A 16,886-nucleotide genomic window follows, 5' to 3' on the forward strand; every position below is an offset into this window, starting at 1 on the left:
GCCCGGAAGTAGGATTCGTCACGTCTAGTGATGGGTCGTTCGCGAACGAAATGGCTCTTAGAGCCGGCTCTTTGACGTGAACGACGCGAGCCGGCTCCTTATCGCGAGCCGTCACGTGGGTTTTTTTTTTTTTTTTCTTTCTCTCAGCCTCTCTCTCGCACTTTTTTTCCGCTTCACTCTGCACGCGAGCCTTGTGCTTTACGCTGGGCAGAGGGGGGAGGGGCGGTAGTTACACTCAGTAGCACAGGAACAGAGCCAGAGAGAGAGAAAGAGAGGCAGGGACAACAACATTAGAAAGGTATAGTAATCATCCACAACTATTTTCGGTTGCAGATGATAAAGGATTGAGAAAGTTTATTCATGCAGGTCCATATGACAGAGAATATGCATGTTCTTTTAGTTTTCATATTATAATTTATATTTAATTGTGTTGTGGTTTGCAGTGTTTTGTGTTCTTTTCACTTTAAATTTGTGAAAGGAAAAAGCTGAAAATTTAAATAGTTAAAACTTGAAATGTGAATAGTTGATTTTTGTATTATATGATTTATTTATTAATTTTTATGTGGAGTGAATACATAAAAGTATATTTACGGTGGCCCCTAGAGACAAAGCACATACAAACTTCAAATCACGTACGAACTCTGAAGCATGTACAAACTCCAAAACACGTAAAAACACGTACAAACTCCAAAACACGTAAAAACTCCAAAACACGTAAAAACACGTACAAACTCCGAAGCACGTAAAAACTCAGAAGCATATAAAAACTCAGAAGCACATAAAAACTCAAAACACGTACAAAAGACAACAGAAGTGCTCCAGGATGCTGGGCACAGTGTTGAGCCTTTGTTATCTTGTGGCTACACAAGCCAGCAAGTACCAACGACCGGATTTGGTGTGTGGTAATAACAGGTAAATGAACTTTTTTTTAAATTATTTGAATATATATATGAGTGCCTGTGTATAAATACACAAACAATACACACATGCTTTCAATTGTGTGATTTAAGTGATCTAGTAGCTCTGCTTTGGAAGTTCAGTTCATGCTAGAAATGTGTTTTGGAGTTTATACGTGTTTTGTCTCTAGGGGCCACCGCATATATTTATATATAAACATATATAAATAAAACCACTTGTTTTTACGTTAGTAATTCCTTTTGTGCATAATTTTATATTATTGTTAATAATAAATTAATTAAAGCAACAAAACAACCTGAAGAGCCGGTTCGGAGCCGAAAGAGCCGGCTCTTTTTAGTGAGCCGAACCGAAAGAGCCGGATCTCTAAAAAGAGCCGGAAATCCCATCACTACTAGTCACGTCATCACTTAACGACCAGATTAATAAGGTCACAGGGACTACACTGTGTAAAGAGCCTGCCACATTAAGTATAATGGTTTTTAATAAAAATGTTTCTGCCTCAAGGCTTCATGTTGAAAGAAAGCCTCTCTATTTAACCAAATCCAAATAATTATCTGAGCAACTTTGCTGCTGGATGCCTCCAAACTCCATAAATATGCAATAAACTGGTTTGGACTGTAAACAGAATCATGCTTTCCATCTAAAGTATTTTGGTTTGTACACTAAAAAGACTTCTGTAAGGGCTGCTGAACTGCTCCAAATGATGACTAATTTGGCAAAGTGTCTGCAAAGCCTCAGTAGGATTGTGATTTCAGAAATATCCCCAGTTGTTCTGGGAATATTTTCTGTTTTTTGTTTGTTCCACTTTTGTCTTTTGTTACCGGTCACCAGTGCCAGAATGTTAGACTCCAGTGAAAAGTCTATGAATCTGTGCCATGATGAACGAAAGCAGTTCTGAATGCAAAGGGGGGCCCAATACTGTACTAGTAGGGTGTACCTAATAAAGTGTCCATTGAGTGTAAAGATGGTCTTTCAATTAAGAAAACAGTTGAAAGCCTTTAATGTTTTATTTCCTAGAGCATCCAAATGTTTTAGCGACTTTAGACCTCTATCTTTCCATGTTAACTTGAGCTACAATCCTCTATATTCACAATCAAAGTATGAGACAGTCAATCTAAAGAATCTGGAGCTTTCAAATGGACCTCAAAGATTTTCCCAGGAATACCTCAAATAACAACCCTACCTCAGACTTTGAATACTTCGTTTTAAGAGATGATGATACAGTGGAAAGTTTCTGTCTCTGTGATTATCTTCCTAAGACTCTAAATGTTGGGTTTGCTTTTAATTGTTCACAAGTCTGATGTTGATTACTTGGTAGTAAAGCTCCAAAAAACATTTCATTATCACCTTTTCTACTCTCTGCTCTGTGACTACAGAGTCTTGAAATGAAACATGCAATGTTATTAAATCTTCCCGCTTGGTGAGTAGTTGGCATCCTACATGCAAACTGCAGATGACTATGGCAATCTCATTGCAACCAAAGCAATCACAATTATGTTTTTGGTGCAGCAGACCCTGATTTCACCTGGCAACCACCACAAACCAGTGGCTTTACCCCCAAAGTTGCCAGGGGTGTGCAGCGCTGTGGTCCATTGATCACCTCTCCGGTTTGAGCCTGTCCAAAGACATGCTTGTCAATTGGTGATTCTAAAGTGCCTGTTGGTGTGATGGAAGTATTTAAAAAAGTGACGGCAGGGTGTGGAGACGGGAGCTGAGCCGAGGAAGCCTTCATGCATCAAATACCAAGAGTGTCAGGGGAACACCGGGGAGGACAACAACAAAACTAAAACAGGGAGCTAAGAACTTAATCACAAAAACTCGACTTCACTACTGTATGTTTTCAATGTTTTTGTCACTTTTTACAGAATCAAAGTCAAAGTAATGTCAGTACTTCCACACTGCAAATTCCTTGTAGCTTGACAAGATTTATTGTCTTAATTTTAGCCAGATTATCTTGTCCATCTTGTTTTGAACATTACAAGCTAGTTTCCAGTCTCATGTGTTAGATGATTAGACTTGTTTCAAGTATATATTACTTTTTTTCCTTATTTAGTCTGTATATCTAAAAATGAACCATTTTACATTTATTTCAAGCAAAAATAGCTTTTAGATAGAGTGTAAAACAAAAATTATCTCAAAATAAGAAACATTCACCTTTTTCCTTGAAATAAGAAAGTCACTCATTGGAAGGTATTTATTTCAGGTTTTTAAAGAAAGGACATCTTCAAGGTTATATTTTGTCATAACATAGACACTGTTTCTGAAATTGACTGGGTAATATGACGTAAAATCAAGTAGGTCTTCAACATCAGTCAGTTCAGTTGCTTGGGCAAGGTTGGGAATTGCAATTTCATAGGCAAGAAAGTCTTTGTTGAAACCCAAGGTTTCATACACCTGGTATTCAAAACAATAAAGTACACTATTAACAATAAAAATGTTTTTTACAAGTCCAAAGATAGGGTTTAAACCATTTGCTGAAATGAGTATAAGAGACCTGTCACAGATGTATTTGTTTCCATGTAAAATAAGCCACTTTACTCTAACGGCATGATGTATAGCATCTTCAATCCCCAAAAAAATCTACAACCTTTGATTGCAAATGGTCCATATTAGCAACCTCTGATACAGGACCTAGTTCTTTCTCATTTACAAATATCGGATGCTCAGTTCCTGCTTCACTTTGGCAACACTCCAGCAGCTGATTGTGGTTTACAAGAGACTTGCACACATTCTTAAAGTTTAATTTGAATGACCATTGTTTAAAAAAACTGTGTTTAGACTCGAATCTCATGCACATATGACGTATTACAGGTCCCAGGGCAATAATTTGAGAGGGAAGATGCAGCATGTAATGTTGCTTTGGTATTACATTTTTTTCTGGGAATAGTTGCCTGAATTGTTTAAGATGATCTTCTATCATTTTTTTTAGTTTGGACACAGTTTGTAAAGACACAACTGGGGCAAAAAGTATTTTAACAATTTCAATTAAATCCAAAATAAACTGGATAAAGGGATTTTTCTCTACAACACTGTACAATAAGAATGGCAAAATCTTGATCAATATAAGCATTTGTCCAGAGGATTGTTTGAGTCTGTTGTCACTTGAAGCTAAAGTAGCAATACTAATTGGTGAAGGCTTGTCACGTATGTCCACTGATGAAAAAGGAAAGTTCTGCATGGCAGAATTAAACAAGTCCAAATCCAAATTTCCAGATAAAACAAGGTATTTCAACACACACTTAATTTCCATTGGTGCCACTCCTTCAAGAATTACATGCATAATATCCTGTGGCATCTGCTCTATGAGATTAAAACTAATTTGCTTTGTCTATTTATGCCAAAAGTCGTTTTGAGCGAGGATTTCAAAAATTCGGTAGTTGCCCTTTCTATTTCAATGCACTGCCTAATGTGTCCGTCCAATGTCCGTCTGGTGAAACTATGTTCATTGAAATTTTCTTGCATTTCATCAAAAGTACACTCACAATGACGACATTTGCTATACGCAAAACCAACTCCTTCCTTAAATCCTGCAAGCTCATGCTGGGCAAGAGTGTCTCCACACACAGCAACAACTGCTCCGTTTAAATAAAATTCCCCATTGACAGTGTTAATCATAACACCATCGTACAGTAACTTCAAGTCCTCATTGATTCTCCGCAGTATTATATCTACCCCACACTCATCTATGTCCCTAGACTTTGCGATTGCGAGAAGTCTGATGGAAGCCAACTTTGATCTAAACTTAGGGTCTATGTTGCCTAAGGTGTAATAAAACATTAGTAGTTTATTTACACTCGCACGTGACCCTAGGGGGTTACACATTTCTATCTCATCAGAATAGAGTATCAGTTGTAAAGCAGAGTTCTTCTTTGAAAACAGTGGGTGGGTTTTGAAAATAATTCCATCATTAATGTCATACAAAAAACTGGCGTTGGGGCAACTCTGAGGTCCAGCACTGAGCATGTCAAATAGTCTTGAATTGGATAAAAGCTGTTTCAAACTTTCAATCAAAGGAATGTAGTAGAAAGACTTGTTTTTGATTGCAAGAACTCTCGATTCTCCCTTTTTAACTCTACAGGCATAATTGGAAATGATGATCTCCTCAGGTGTGACAGGGTTGAAATGCATCTGTGTTACACGGTCCTGTAGGTTTGAAGCTGCACATATGGGAAAGGGATCCTGAAAGTTGTCCAGTGTTGAAAGAACTTCTTGTTGTAAAGGTCCATTGCTGTCAGGTTGCCTTTCAAGGATGGTCTTTATTTTTCCCCTCAAGGACGTCAGAAGAGCTGTTTGATACTGTTGGACACCAAGGACAATGTTGTTGACACTCCTCTGATGGGGGAAAAAAAAAACACATCAGAGACATGAAAGCGTAAATAGAAAATATAACAGAAGCAAAATGCAACTCTATTTCTTTAGCTCAAATTAATGAGCCACTGAATGTTGTAATTTACCAGTGGAGCAGTAGAAGAAGAAATCAGCCAATAATTGGCATTGTTTTGCATGACATGCCACATGCATGACTCACGTGGCACAAACACATTGCACCGAGCAAGATGGAGGAGCATGAAAGGTTACAACAGAAAAAGTGAACAAATGATTGCCTCATTTATTTTTTTTATGTAATTCTACTTCATTTGTCTTTTATGCCTAAAAGTGAACACATTTTACACTGTTAAGCCTATTTTAAACTGTTGAGTGTGCCCAGAGTTACATACATTGCAGTGAACTGCACAACTCTTGTGCTTAACTTCTTCGTAATGTACATTTGTTCTTAATAACTTATATAGGTGAAAGTAATAGCTGAATAAAACCAGCGATGAAAAACAATCAATTAATTGCAAAGATAGTGGACAGATTATGAAAAAAAAATCATTAGTTGCAGCCTTACATTGAACCAGACTTATTAACAAGTTAACAATGACACCCCCATAATATCAGATGAAGCAGTACCTGTGATAGGTGGCATTGCTCCCGCACACCAATAGCAAATGCAGCTGCACATCTGGCAAGATCAACAGTTTCTCTTTTACCCTACAGGACAAAAAGAAAAACAATTGTGTAAGAAAAATGACTCACTCAGAATGTGTTTCAAATTCCACCAGATGCAAAACAAAACAAAGAAATATTCCAAACTGTTGTACATTTTTGCTATTAAAAGATTCATACTACAATGGATGGCTAATGAAGCTGCAAATGTTATGAACAATTTAAGAGTTATTTAATGAAACTTAACCAATCTTTATGGAATCTACTCTGAAGTTAACTGAAAGAAAAATTTGAAAGCTGCTTGGTTCATGGAGCATCTAACAACAACCAAGGCAGGTACACAACACTGGTAAATAAGTTTATTTATTATGTTTAAGTATGGTAACTAAGCCTACATTGTTGTGCAAGCCTGAATTTCAGCGGATTCATGCATTTGAAATTCAGCACTGGCCTTCATACCTATTAAAATATTCTAATCAAGTAGTTTATCTTAGAAAACACATAACTTTAAAACTATAATTTTCACTTGAACTGAGTACATTTCTGAATTGGGGTAACTGTGCTTGGTTAAGGTTAAACAACACACATACATTTAAAAATTCGCGCGCGTACACACAGAAACACATAAAGTACATTACCTGATTCTGACGAGGTGTTTGAAGCTCAGCCGCGTCTTGCTCCATCACGTTCTGACTTTCCTGTCGCTCCTCCTCCAACACCTCCGATGTTACTGGGGGGTCTAGTGGTGGTGGCTCTACTTCAGTGCCATTGCCATTGCTAACAGTTTGTCTGGGTTCGGCAGTATAGTCGGCAAAAATGGCTGTACCAAAATTTTCGCCTCCTAATACATTTGCATCGGATGAAGCTGTCAGCCATCCTGTAGGCGGGTTCCCAGTGGAGATGTATTGTGGATGTGTGCGTCTGAGATGGTGGTAAAACGAGTTGAAAACACGGTAATCCTCGGCGCATCCATCGACTCCACAAATGACACGGAAATCTGGACTGCGACTGTGTGCAGTATTAATGTGACTTAAGAGAGACTTCAATGTTAACGCCACAAAGACGAAGCAAATCACACACCTCCAACAGGCCATTGTATTAGACTAAAGTCAAGCAAAAAATATGTTGCAGTGTGGAGCTGTTGCCGCGCTAGTTTGGGAAATACCAAGTTCATGGGGGGAGGGGGGTATTACAAACTGGAGCTGTAAAAACAAAAAATGGTCACAAATAAGGTAAAATGAAATAACACCTATAAGAGTTTATTTTAAATCAATGAAGAAGAAATTTACCTATCATACTGACTGTGTTTTATGAACGTACAAACCACTAAATTGTATATAGAAGCAAAAATTGAGATGTGGACCCCCTTCGTGTTCCATGTTAGTTGCTACCCAACTCCGTTTGAATTTGGAGTCACAGGAATCTTCTGCACCTGAGCATTGAAAGAAAAACTGTAAGAGAAAACTTCGTCAAGAAAGAGAGGTAAGCAATTTTAATTTTTCGAATGTAAGTAGTGTGTAGTCTAATCACTGTTTTAAAGTCAAGCGGACAGAATAATAAATTTAATTTGTGCGCGGGAAGGAGTAATGTAGCATGCTAACGGATGCTAGCGTTAGCTTAGCAGCCCTCGCATGTGGTTCAGAGAACATTATTTAGTGAAGTATCTACTGTAATGTTGTGAGAATTCCTAGCTATGCTATTTATAAGGGGCAGTATTAGCCATTTGTATTAACTTAAGTTAATAGGCACACTGAGAATTTCTTTCAATTAGCAAGAGAGCTAATTAACCACATTCAGGGTTTTCCAATTGTCTTTGACTGATTTACTAGCTGCTTGAATTCCCTCACAAGGTGTGGGTTTAAATTAATATTTTGATATTAATTGGATTTATTAAAGTGGGCTCAAAACAGTGTTATTCAGGAATCAGGCTGGTTGGTAAAACAAGTAGCGCTGTGTATCGATTCAAAATTGAAACAGAAGATGGCAGCACTGTATGTACAAGGATGCCAGCTGCCGTTAAACCCCGAAGAAGAAGCTGTATCCCAGAATTCATAGCGCGGCCTAGCTCAGTTTCCAAAAATGGCGGAAGCTAGTTAGTTTTAAAATTTCTCTTATTACTCTTTCTAGGTCACAAAATAAACGTTTAACATATTTTCAGGCGAGAATGTAGCCGTGTAAACTTCAAATATCTGGACAGTTTATCAAGACACCACATATTTTCAAAAGCGCTCCGACGTTTTCGGAGACGTCTGTTACCCACTAGCTCGATAGCTAGCCGGGGTTTAACGCTCACTAGAGCCGTGAGAACACCGGACTCCGGGCGAACCATTTTCAAAACCACCGCCGTCTTTCACTACTCAGGTGAAACATGATATATAAGTCACTTAAATAACTTAAAAATGTTATTGTTTGGCTTTTTTCAGTATTTTATTTGTTCCTGAGTAAATCGGTTTGGCTGAGATTAAAGTTATAGTTTTTACACAGCTGAATAAACGTCAAGCAGACAGCTGATTATCAGAAGTGTGAGATGCTGGAGAATATACTCCGGTGTCCTTTTATATTTTAGATAGCAATGAGCAATCTGCAAATTTCTTTAAAATGTAATAAACTATCATCTTGCCTTTATTTTTAGTTAGCACATACCTTAAACATTTAAAGCTATAAGCTAATGATCGTTATGTAAGAGCAGATACTGCTGGTGCAATAAGCTGTACATTTTACGTCCAATGGATGCATGATCTGGCAGCCCTAGTCAGCATAATCTTATTGATGAAATTCAATGACACAAATCTGGGTGAGTAAAAGTTCACCGGGCAATATTGTATAACCCTTTCAGACCTCAGCCGGGCTGTCTGGACATTTCTTTTCTATAATAGCTTTAAAAAGGGTAAAAATGTTGAACAATCAAAACGATTCTTTGACGTGAATCAATTTGATTCTCATGGGACTCAATTAAGATTCAACTTTTCAAATGTTTTTAACATAACACTAATTGTAAACATTTGTCTTGCAGGTGACTGATGAATGGAGAAGCTGGATGATGTTACAGTATCTGTCCTTAAAGGTTATATTTGATAATATATTTGTGTGTGTATATATATATATATATTTATTTATTAAAAAAACAGTTATGTTTGTGCAGTTATGTGCTTGCACAGTTTAACTGGTGTTTGTCTTTTTGTTAGCTGCAAGCATTGACGAGCGCATGCTTTTAACATTGACCCGTGATGATCTGAGGGACCTTTTTTCTGGGCCTGAGCACTTTCTCAGAAGAAAACATGTGTGGTCAATAATTCATCCTGAGGTATTATGTAAAAAATATTTAGTTCAACTAATCTCCAGAAAGTATGCTTTTATTTTAGCAGTACTTGACATTTTTATTTTCTCACCCTAAACCAGGAAGACCATCCGCTACCACAGAAACCTGAAACAACTTCTTCACCCAGGGTAGTTGCAACAGGCCCTCCAACTGCTGATGCTAATGTAAGCCAGCTGAAAACCTTGCAGCTCCCCAGTCCTCCGGAATATGTTCTGTACACCGACAGTGAGTTGGAGCAATGCCGAAAGAGTTACCTGGAGCTGGCCTGCTCCGGCAGGGAACAGGCATGCGTCATGTCAAAAGAACTGAGATGCAGATTGGTGAGAAATACAATCACAAGTATGGTGTCCCTTTTGAGAGCAAGCCAAGGCCAAATGGAGCAATACCCCTCTAAGACCGAAATCACTGCAATGGCTAAAAAAGTTGTGGAATATTATCCTATGCTGCAGGATAATGATGCAAGCGTAAAACACGTAAGTTCTTGTATTTGTGTCTCATATATAAATCATTTTGTTTTGTTCAGGGGGCATGATATATATGTATTTTCACCAGGAGAAAAGGCTGCAAAATATGAAAACACCAGTAAAAAGGCAAGGACCAACACCGGAGAGGGGACGGCCCAAGAGAAGGCTCACTGACCTCTACCCAAGGGATGAAGAAGCTGATGATGAAGATGCTGATCGCAGTTCTTCCAGTGGTGCATCTACTCTGTTATCACCTGTCAGAAATTCTGACAATGCCTCCACTTCATGTGAGTACATACTAGTAATTTTGTAAAATGGTTATCAACACACAGCCAGTAGTAGCTAATGTTTTGTGGAAGTCTACTTCAGTAACAATGAAAAACCAAAATGCTCTTGTACTTCTCTCTATCTTAGCTGACAAGGATAGTCGGCAAATACAAGCAAGACATTACAAAACATTACAAGAAATGTGTAAGAAGGCAAAACCAAACCAAGAAGATGTGTCCCAGCTATTAGACCTCGAGTTTGAAGCCAGAAGATCCTTCATTGACTCAGACACCATGAAAGAGGAGAACAGAGCTTGCCTCATCTTGGATGCATATCCATGCTTTAAAGAATTGCATCATGTAAGTTTTTGGAAGAGTTAATAAATAATCACTTTAATTTCAAATATATTTGGTGTGGTAGTAAAGTTATTTTGATTTTATTTGTCTACTTATTTTTTTAAACCTATTGTAGGCGTTGGGTGAGCTTCGCAGAATTTTGGATCCCCACAACAACAAGTTCATCAGTCAAGTAAAACTGAGATGGGTGTGTCAAAGAAGGCAATGAATCCACCAATGACCATGGACAAAAGTAAGTTTTACCATTTGAATACAAAGTTCTCATCCTTTAAAATTTATGTTTATGAAGGTTTGTTTCTGCTTTGTCCAGCTGAAGCCCACCTTGCACTGATGAAGGCTCTTCCTCTTTCCCACACCTGCCCATCCACCAAAAAAGATGGGGAATGCTTCTGAAGCATTTCTACATGTCCTGAAGGTAAGTTTTATAAAATTTGCTTATAAAGATCTACAGAAAATTTGGCAAACAAAATATTTCGGTCAAACATGACTCAAAAATGCTTTTTCAGTTTCAGCCGAAAGACTTAAATCTATAATTTATTGTTTTCATTAATTTATAACGTATTTAATGTACACGAGTGTGGTCACATAAGGAGTCGCTTGATAAACCATAAGTCAAAACTACTATAAAATGTGTGTAACCAACAAAGAACAGGATAATGACATCTCCAACGTTATGACCAAATCCCAGCAAAAAAACATACAATTAACATAAGATGTTGACTGTCATGTCTTTTGTGTCTTGCAGCCTACAGAAGATCCAGATGCTGTCCTCCAGAAACGAAGCTTGTCATGTCCAGTAGTGATGTTCGATGGCTGCAAGTGTGTCATTGCTGTTGGTAATTTACCAGTTACAACATTTGACAAAGAAAAAATTGGTGAGGCTATGATATATGTGATGGCATACTTTTATGCACTCCATCTGACTTACCCCAAATGCGTGGCAACCCTGCTGTCTGTCATTCAGACAGAAGTTCTCCAGGATGCCATTCATGAGCATGACACTACATCATCTTACAGAAAAGCCCTGGCAGAATGGCATGCATTTATTGGAAAGTAGTGTGTAAATTTCAGATAAGATTAGGAGAGGGCACTTCTGTTTTGTTTTTGTTTGTTTTTTTTCAATCTGGGTCTTATTTCTAAAATGGAAAATGTTCATTTACTCACCCAGACAAGTTTTGTGGTATTTGGTGTCATTCGGAAGAAATTAGAATCTTTGTGGTCTTCCTATGTCACTCGTCAATTTTAATGGGGCAATGGCGAAACCTCTAAGGCTGTTGAAATGTTGAAACCACTTAAACTCATAATGTTGGACCTGTACTGTTCAATTGTATCTTTATTATCTGCAGGTTATTGTTAAAGTGGACAAATAAAGATGGACACTTTTACTCTGTTTCAGTTTTGTTTTGTCCTTAATCAGCAATATAATCTTAAAGTAGTGTTTAGCTAAATTTAAAAAGAAGAAATATCTTTAAAATGATTTAATGTACTAGTTTTTAGATTATTTGCCTTGATTTGTTTGTTAGAATAAGTGTTTTATGCCTATTTTCAGATTTAATTTCTTCAACATTTTACTTAGAACAAGTGGTTAAAGCTTATTTTAGGTTTCAAGCCATGATTGGTTGCCTGGAATAAGTGTAAAAGACTTATTTTTAGCTTTATTATCTTTATTTGTGGCCTACAATCAGTGGTTAAAGCTTATTTTAAGTTTCAATTGTTCTAATTTGTTGCCTGTAATAAGTGTAAAAGACTTATTTTTAGCTTTATTATCTTATTTGTGGCCTACAATAAGTGGTTAAAGCTTATTTTAAGTTTCAATGTTCTGATTTGTTCCCTGGAATGAGTGTAAAATACTTATTTTTAGCTTTATTTAAATCTAGATATTGTTCTTATTTCAAGAAATCTTATTAAGAAAAAAACACTTACCCCATGGGCAGATAATTTCACTTGTTTTAAGCAAATCTTCACCAAAAATAAGTGTATTTTTCTAGTATTAAGGAGGTGGGTTTTTGCAGTGCAAGCTTTAAACCCTGCATGGTCGTACTCTCTCCTGCACTCCATATTATCCTTTGTTGATCTACACACGTCTGTTGCTGCCACGGACGTCGCATGCTCGTACGTCATTGTCATGAGACACTCTTGTGAAGAAAATGACGAGGATTAGTAACGCAGTAATGTAGCCTGCTTACGGGAAAGTAACAGTAATCTAATTACCTTTTTTGCAATAGTAATCCCTTACTTTACTCGTTACTTGAAAAAAGTAATCAGACTATGCGGTGTTGCCCATCTCTGGTCCAAATACAGAAAGTATCATAGAAAGATTTAAGGTATCGTGCCACATTTGACCTCTGACCTCTTGTTCATGGTTAATAAATTAAGAGTCAAAGGGAAAGACAAATTTGAAACTTTGTTACTTACTACCGTTGTTTGGAATAGATAGGAATATAGGGAATTCTATATTTTTATTTAAAGACAGGACTCACATGTTTTCATTTCTAGTCTTTAAAACCCGTCTCTACCCATCTAGTATTAATTCCTTCTGAGATACAAGTATGTATATTATGCACACACACAAACACACATGCTGCTATTACCCATTTCTTGTTTTTATACCTAAGATGAATTATTGTTGAATGAAGACATTTTTCAAACACATGTAAAATGTGGCCAATTGTGTTTATTGGGTAAAGGAAAAGGTAGAAGGGGGAAAAGGGGGGATAGAAAGAAGGAAAGAGAGAGGAGAGAAAACCCTAACTATCCCCTCTGAGCAAGCACCAGGCGACAGTGGATAGGAAAAACTCCTTTAAAGTGAAAGAAACCTAAAGGAGAAACCTATGGCAGAACCAGGCTCAGGAGGGGGCAGTCAACTGCCGGGACTGGTCGGGGGGTGGGGTGAAAAAAGAAAAAGGAGGGAGGGGAAGGGGGAAAATGAAGATGGAATAGAGGTGGAGGAAGACGAGCTTACATCAGGTGAGAAGCAGCAGTGTCCCTCCTCCAGAACCAGTGGAAACGTTTTCTCTTCTTTTTTAGATATTCTTCCACCAGCACTTTTTTCTCAATGATGAGGGTTTTCAGCTCATCCATTGTTTCTGTGTTTTCTTTCTCAAGTTTGTTGCATCTTTTCACCATGTCTTCTAATTGTTCTTGTTTTTCTTTAAGATGGTCTTTCAGTTCTTTAACTGTTGCCTCCTCTATTTGCTTTGCCTTGTGCACATCTGTGTGCATGTCTTCCAGCTGCTGGTTTCTCTTCTGGATATCTTGAAGTCTACACTGCAGGTCTTTATGTGTTTTCTGTTGTTCTTGCTTTTGTGCCTGGATTTCAGTGTTTTTGTGCTTCAAGGTCTTAGAAAGTTCTTCAAGTTCTGTATTTTTTCTCAGCATTTCATTGATGCTACTCTGCATCGCTGAGCATTGATTTGCCAGTTTTTTCTTTTCTCCTTCCAGTACAGTTGTTTTGTACTTCGTTTCATTATACAGTTCTTGGAGTTCTTCATTTTTCCTCTGAAGAATAAGTTTTTCTTCTTCCAGTTGTATTTTCTGTTGGTCTTTTTCTTGAAGCAGCTCGTTATTTCCGTGCACTTTTTTATCGAGCCTGATTTGGAGCAATCTGTGTTTTTCCTCCATCTCGTCAACATTGGAGCCCATTTGTTTCAGTTTAATTTCCATTTGCTTCTTGTTTTGAAGCAACTGTTGATTTTTGTGCAGAGTTTTGTCATGTTTCACCTGCAGAGCTTTGTGTTTTTCCTCCATGGCTTGGAGTTTGCTCTGCAGGTCTCTCTGCTCTACGGGCTCTTGTTTCTTGTCTTGGAGGATCTCCTTATTTCTCTCCAGAGCTTCATCAAGCATAACTTGGAAGCCTTCATTTTGTTTCTCGATGTCCCTCAGCTTGCAATCCATTTCTTCCTGATGTATTTTCTGTTGGTCTTTCTCATGAAGCATCTCTTTATTTTTGAGCAGTGCTTCCTCAAGAGTCATTTGCAGCATTTTCAGTTCTTCCTCCAAGACTTCAAGCTTGGAGTCCGTTTCTTTCTCGAGCATTTCTTGTTGCTCTCTCTCTTGAATGAACTCTTTATTTCTGTGCACTGTTTTCTCGAGCCTGATTTGGAGCAATCTGTGTTTTTCCTCCATCTCGTCAACATTGGAGTCCATTTGTTTCTTTTCCATTTCCATTTGCTTCTTGTCTTGAAGCAACTGTTGATTTTTGTGCAGAGTTGCTGCATGTTTCACCTGCAGCGCTTTGTATTTTTCCTCCATGGCATGGAGTTTGTGCTGCATGTCTCTCTGCTGTGTGGACTGTTGTTTCTCTTCTTGGTGGATTTCTTTCAGTTTTTCCAGAGCTTCGCCAAGCTTCTCTTGGAGCTCCTGATTCTTCTTGAGCATGTTTTCCTGTTTTATGCTCTCTTTTTTCTCCTTTTGGAGCAGATCTTTAATTTTTTCCAGAGCTCCATCAAGCTTTTCTTGGAGCTCCTGATTCTTCTCGTCTTGGAGAGCCCATTGTTTCTCCTCAATAATACCCTGTTTTTCTTGAAGCTGGTAGGATAATTCTTCTAATTCAGCGCTCTTTCTCTCATTTTCTTCCGTCAGGATCTTAATCTTCTCTCTGTTCATGAGATTTTCATTCTCCATTTCTTCCAGTCGCTTTTCCTCTAACTCTACCTGTTCATCCCAAGGAAGAGAGCTGATATAAGGGTCTAGGGACTCATACCATGGAATAGAGCTGGGGTCAACTTCTTGTCTTTCTTGCTGTTTCTGAGACATGTTGGAGTCTGTATACCGTGAGTACGGAAAGGATCCAAATGTTTGAAAATGCTTTACTGGTGAACGTTTGAATGCTGCTAACACAAGTGCTGCAAATAACGGACTAAAAGTTGAACATCCTCACCCCTACTTAAGACTTCATGAGGATCAAAGCTTCAAAGGATCAATGCTTTAGAAGCCTGTGACATCAGAATTCCATAAGCCAATGAGGTTGTCACATGACATTTTTGAATGAGGTCATATTTTTGTATGAATTGTTTTATAAATAACATCAACATTCCGTGAGCCAATGAGGTTCTTACATGACTTTTGAATGAGGATAATTTTTTTACTTGGAAAATTACCAATAAAGTTTCAATCCCTGTTATTTTTGTAAAAAAAAAAAGAAGTATTATTGCAATAACATACAAAGTGAGTAAAGAAAGTAAGTAAAAGTACAGTTTTATTTATACAGCACCTTTCAAGACAAATTCATTTTGTTTGTGTTGTATTGGTAACTCGTTGAAGTGTTACTGGGTATCATAACCAGACAGTTTGCACATACAGTGAGTGAAAGCATTGGGTGGACTGAATCAGGGTGTAGAGGATGATGATTTGTGCTGAAAAATAGAAAGTCCAGGTTTTTTCTTTTCAGAAAAAGCAACTGCATTGAGTTAGAGAAGCTACAGTTGGTCTCTGTGTGAGACTCACAAAAAGAAAGAAGTATAAAATGCATAACAGGTGCATGTACAGCCAAATATGGGCATGTGCACACTTTTTTAAATCCCTGCTCTGCTGGATGGAGTTCTGCCAACAATCCCCACAGGCCTATTTAACAATCTCCCTCCCTCAAACTTCATATCATATGCTCCTACATGTGGGCGTGTGTTTGCGTGTGCGAGTGTGTGTGTGTGCGTCACTGTGTGAACTCTGAATTGGGTGCATTTTACGGTCTTTCTGCCAGGCTACGTCATTTCTCTAATGGCTCCGTGCTTTCACATTGGCAGCGTTACGTTACATGAATCATTATTTACAAAGATATGGGCAAAGGACCAGTCATGAACACACTTGGGTTCGGTAAAAGCACATTAACTAGTAATTGTGTGGCTGTTGTAGCATTAATACAAAGAAACAGCATCAGTTTTCTCCTGCATGACATCATTTTTGTTTAGTTTTCTGAAGTCAGCCCTGAAACCAGTGCTGAACAACAATGAGAGAATTTTTAGCATTTGATTTTTCTATAATGCCAACTAACATTTCTTTGCTATTTACCAGTACTTGGAGGTAAACATTTATGCTCTAAATGCTGCAGATAGGTCTACCTGGTTGAAAGGGAAAGCAGAAAAGAAGGGAATGTTGTTTTGGGGGTCTTAATAGTATGTCCTTTGAGTGTGTTTTACGTCACTACCACCCACGGCTTTTCCTCCACATATGGTGAGGTTCCAGGAATCTGTTTCCTCAGCCTGTTCTTGATGACATGGGTCACATCACTGACACTGCACATGCTGAGGAGAGATGGACCAACAGCTCAAGGCTTAGAACACTTGGAGGGTGACTGTTGGCTTTAGTGTTGGATTATGTCCTAATCTTCAATAAAAAAGAAGTAAAAAGGCTTAAAGATCAATGCACATGAACTTTCAAAGCTAAGAGCTTTTACTCTGGTTTTAGTGGTGGTTTTAGCGCATTATATTTAATGCCTGTAAAAAAAACTGATGTTTTCTGGCAACGTGGCAGAATCATCAAAAGCAAATAGGCTTAGTCACTCTTATTTTTTATTTTATTTTTTTGCTTTGAGCTTAAAGATTGCTTCCTTTCATATACTGGGTATGAGAGCTAACA

The 16,886-nt window shown here is 37.9% G+C and overlaps 2 protein-coding genes and 1 pseudogene across 2 annotated transcripts; 1 reads left to right on the forward strand and 2 right to left on the reverse strand.

Moving 5' to 3' along the window:
- Positions 1–4,218: 4,218 nt before the first annotated feature.
- Positions 4,219–7,001, reverse strand: LOC146625720 (uncharacterized). Its single transcript, XM_085362203.1, has 3 exons — positions 6,546–7,001; positions 5,872–5,952; positions 4,219–5,250 (listed from the first exon to the last, which is right to left on the reverse strand). The coding sequence occupies exons 1-3, from the start codon at positions 6,999–7,001 to the stop codon at positions 4,219–4,221; spliced, it is 1,569 nt and encodes a 522-aa protein (XP_085218329.1).
- A 1,930-nt stretch (positions 7,002–8,931) lies between these two features.
- Positions 8,932–11,393, forward strand: LOC146625721 (uncharacterized; annotated as a pseudogene).
- Positions 11,394–13,271: 1,878 nt separating this feature from the next.
- LOC146625722 (uncharacterized) lies at positions 13,272–16,551 on the reverse strand. Its single transcript, XM_085362205.1, has 2 exons — positions 16,448–16,551; positions 13,272–15,171 (listed from the first exon to the last, which is right to left on the reverse strand). The coding sequence occupies exons 1-2, from the start codon at positions 16,549–16,551 to the stop codon at positions 13,272–13,274; spliced, it is 2,004 nt and encodes a 667-aa protein (XP_085218331.1).
- Between the last annotated feature and the right edge of the window lie 335 nt (positions 16,552–16,886).

The sequence above is a fragment of the Diplotaxodon limnothrissa genome, linkage group LG9 (assembly GCF_057381915.1).
Source record: "Diplotaxodon limnothrissa isolate DT_005_m linkage group LG9, D_limnothrissa_male_GT1.1, whole genome shotgun sequence".
Classification (NCBI taxonomy): Eukaryota; Metazoa; Chordata; class Actinopteri; order Cichliformes; family Cichlidae; genus Diplotaxodon; species Diplotaxodon limnothrissa.

Bases quoted from the DNA above. Each gene is read 5' to 3' on its own strand.
- LOC146625720 (XM_085362203.1), bottom strand. From the start codon at position 7,001: ATGGCCTGTTGGAGGTGTGTGATTTGCTTCGTCTTTGTGGCGTTAACA. The intron at 5,953-6,545 runs GTAATGTACTTT...TTTGTCCTGTAG, and splicing joins AAACACCTCGTCAGAATCAG to GGTAAAAGAGAAACTGTTGA. The intron at 5,251-5,871 runs GTACTGCTTCAT...TTCCCCCATCAG, and splicing joins AGCAATGCCACCTATCACAG to AGGAGTGTCAACAACATTGT.
- LOC146625722 (XM_085362205.1), bottom strand. From the start codon at position 16,551: ATGTGCAGTGTCAGTGATGTGACCCATGTCATCAAGAACAGGCTGAGG. The intron at 15,172-16,447 runs GTAAAACACACT...TTCAACTTTTAG, and splicing joins AAGCCGTGGGTGGTAGTGAC to TCCGTTATTTGCAGCACTTG.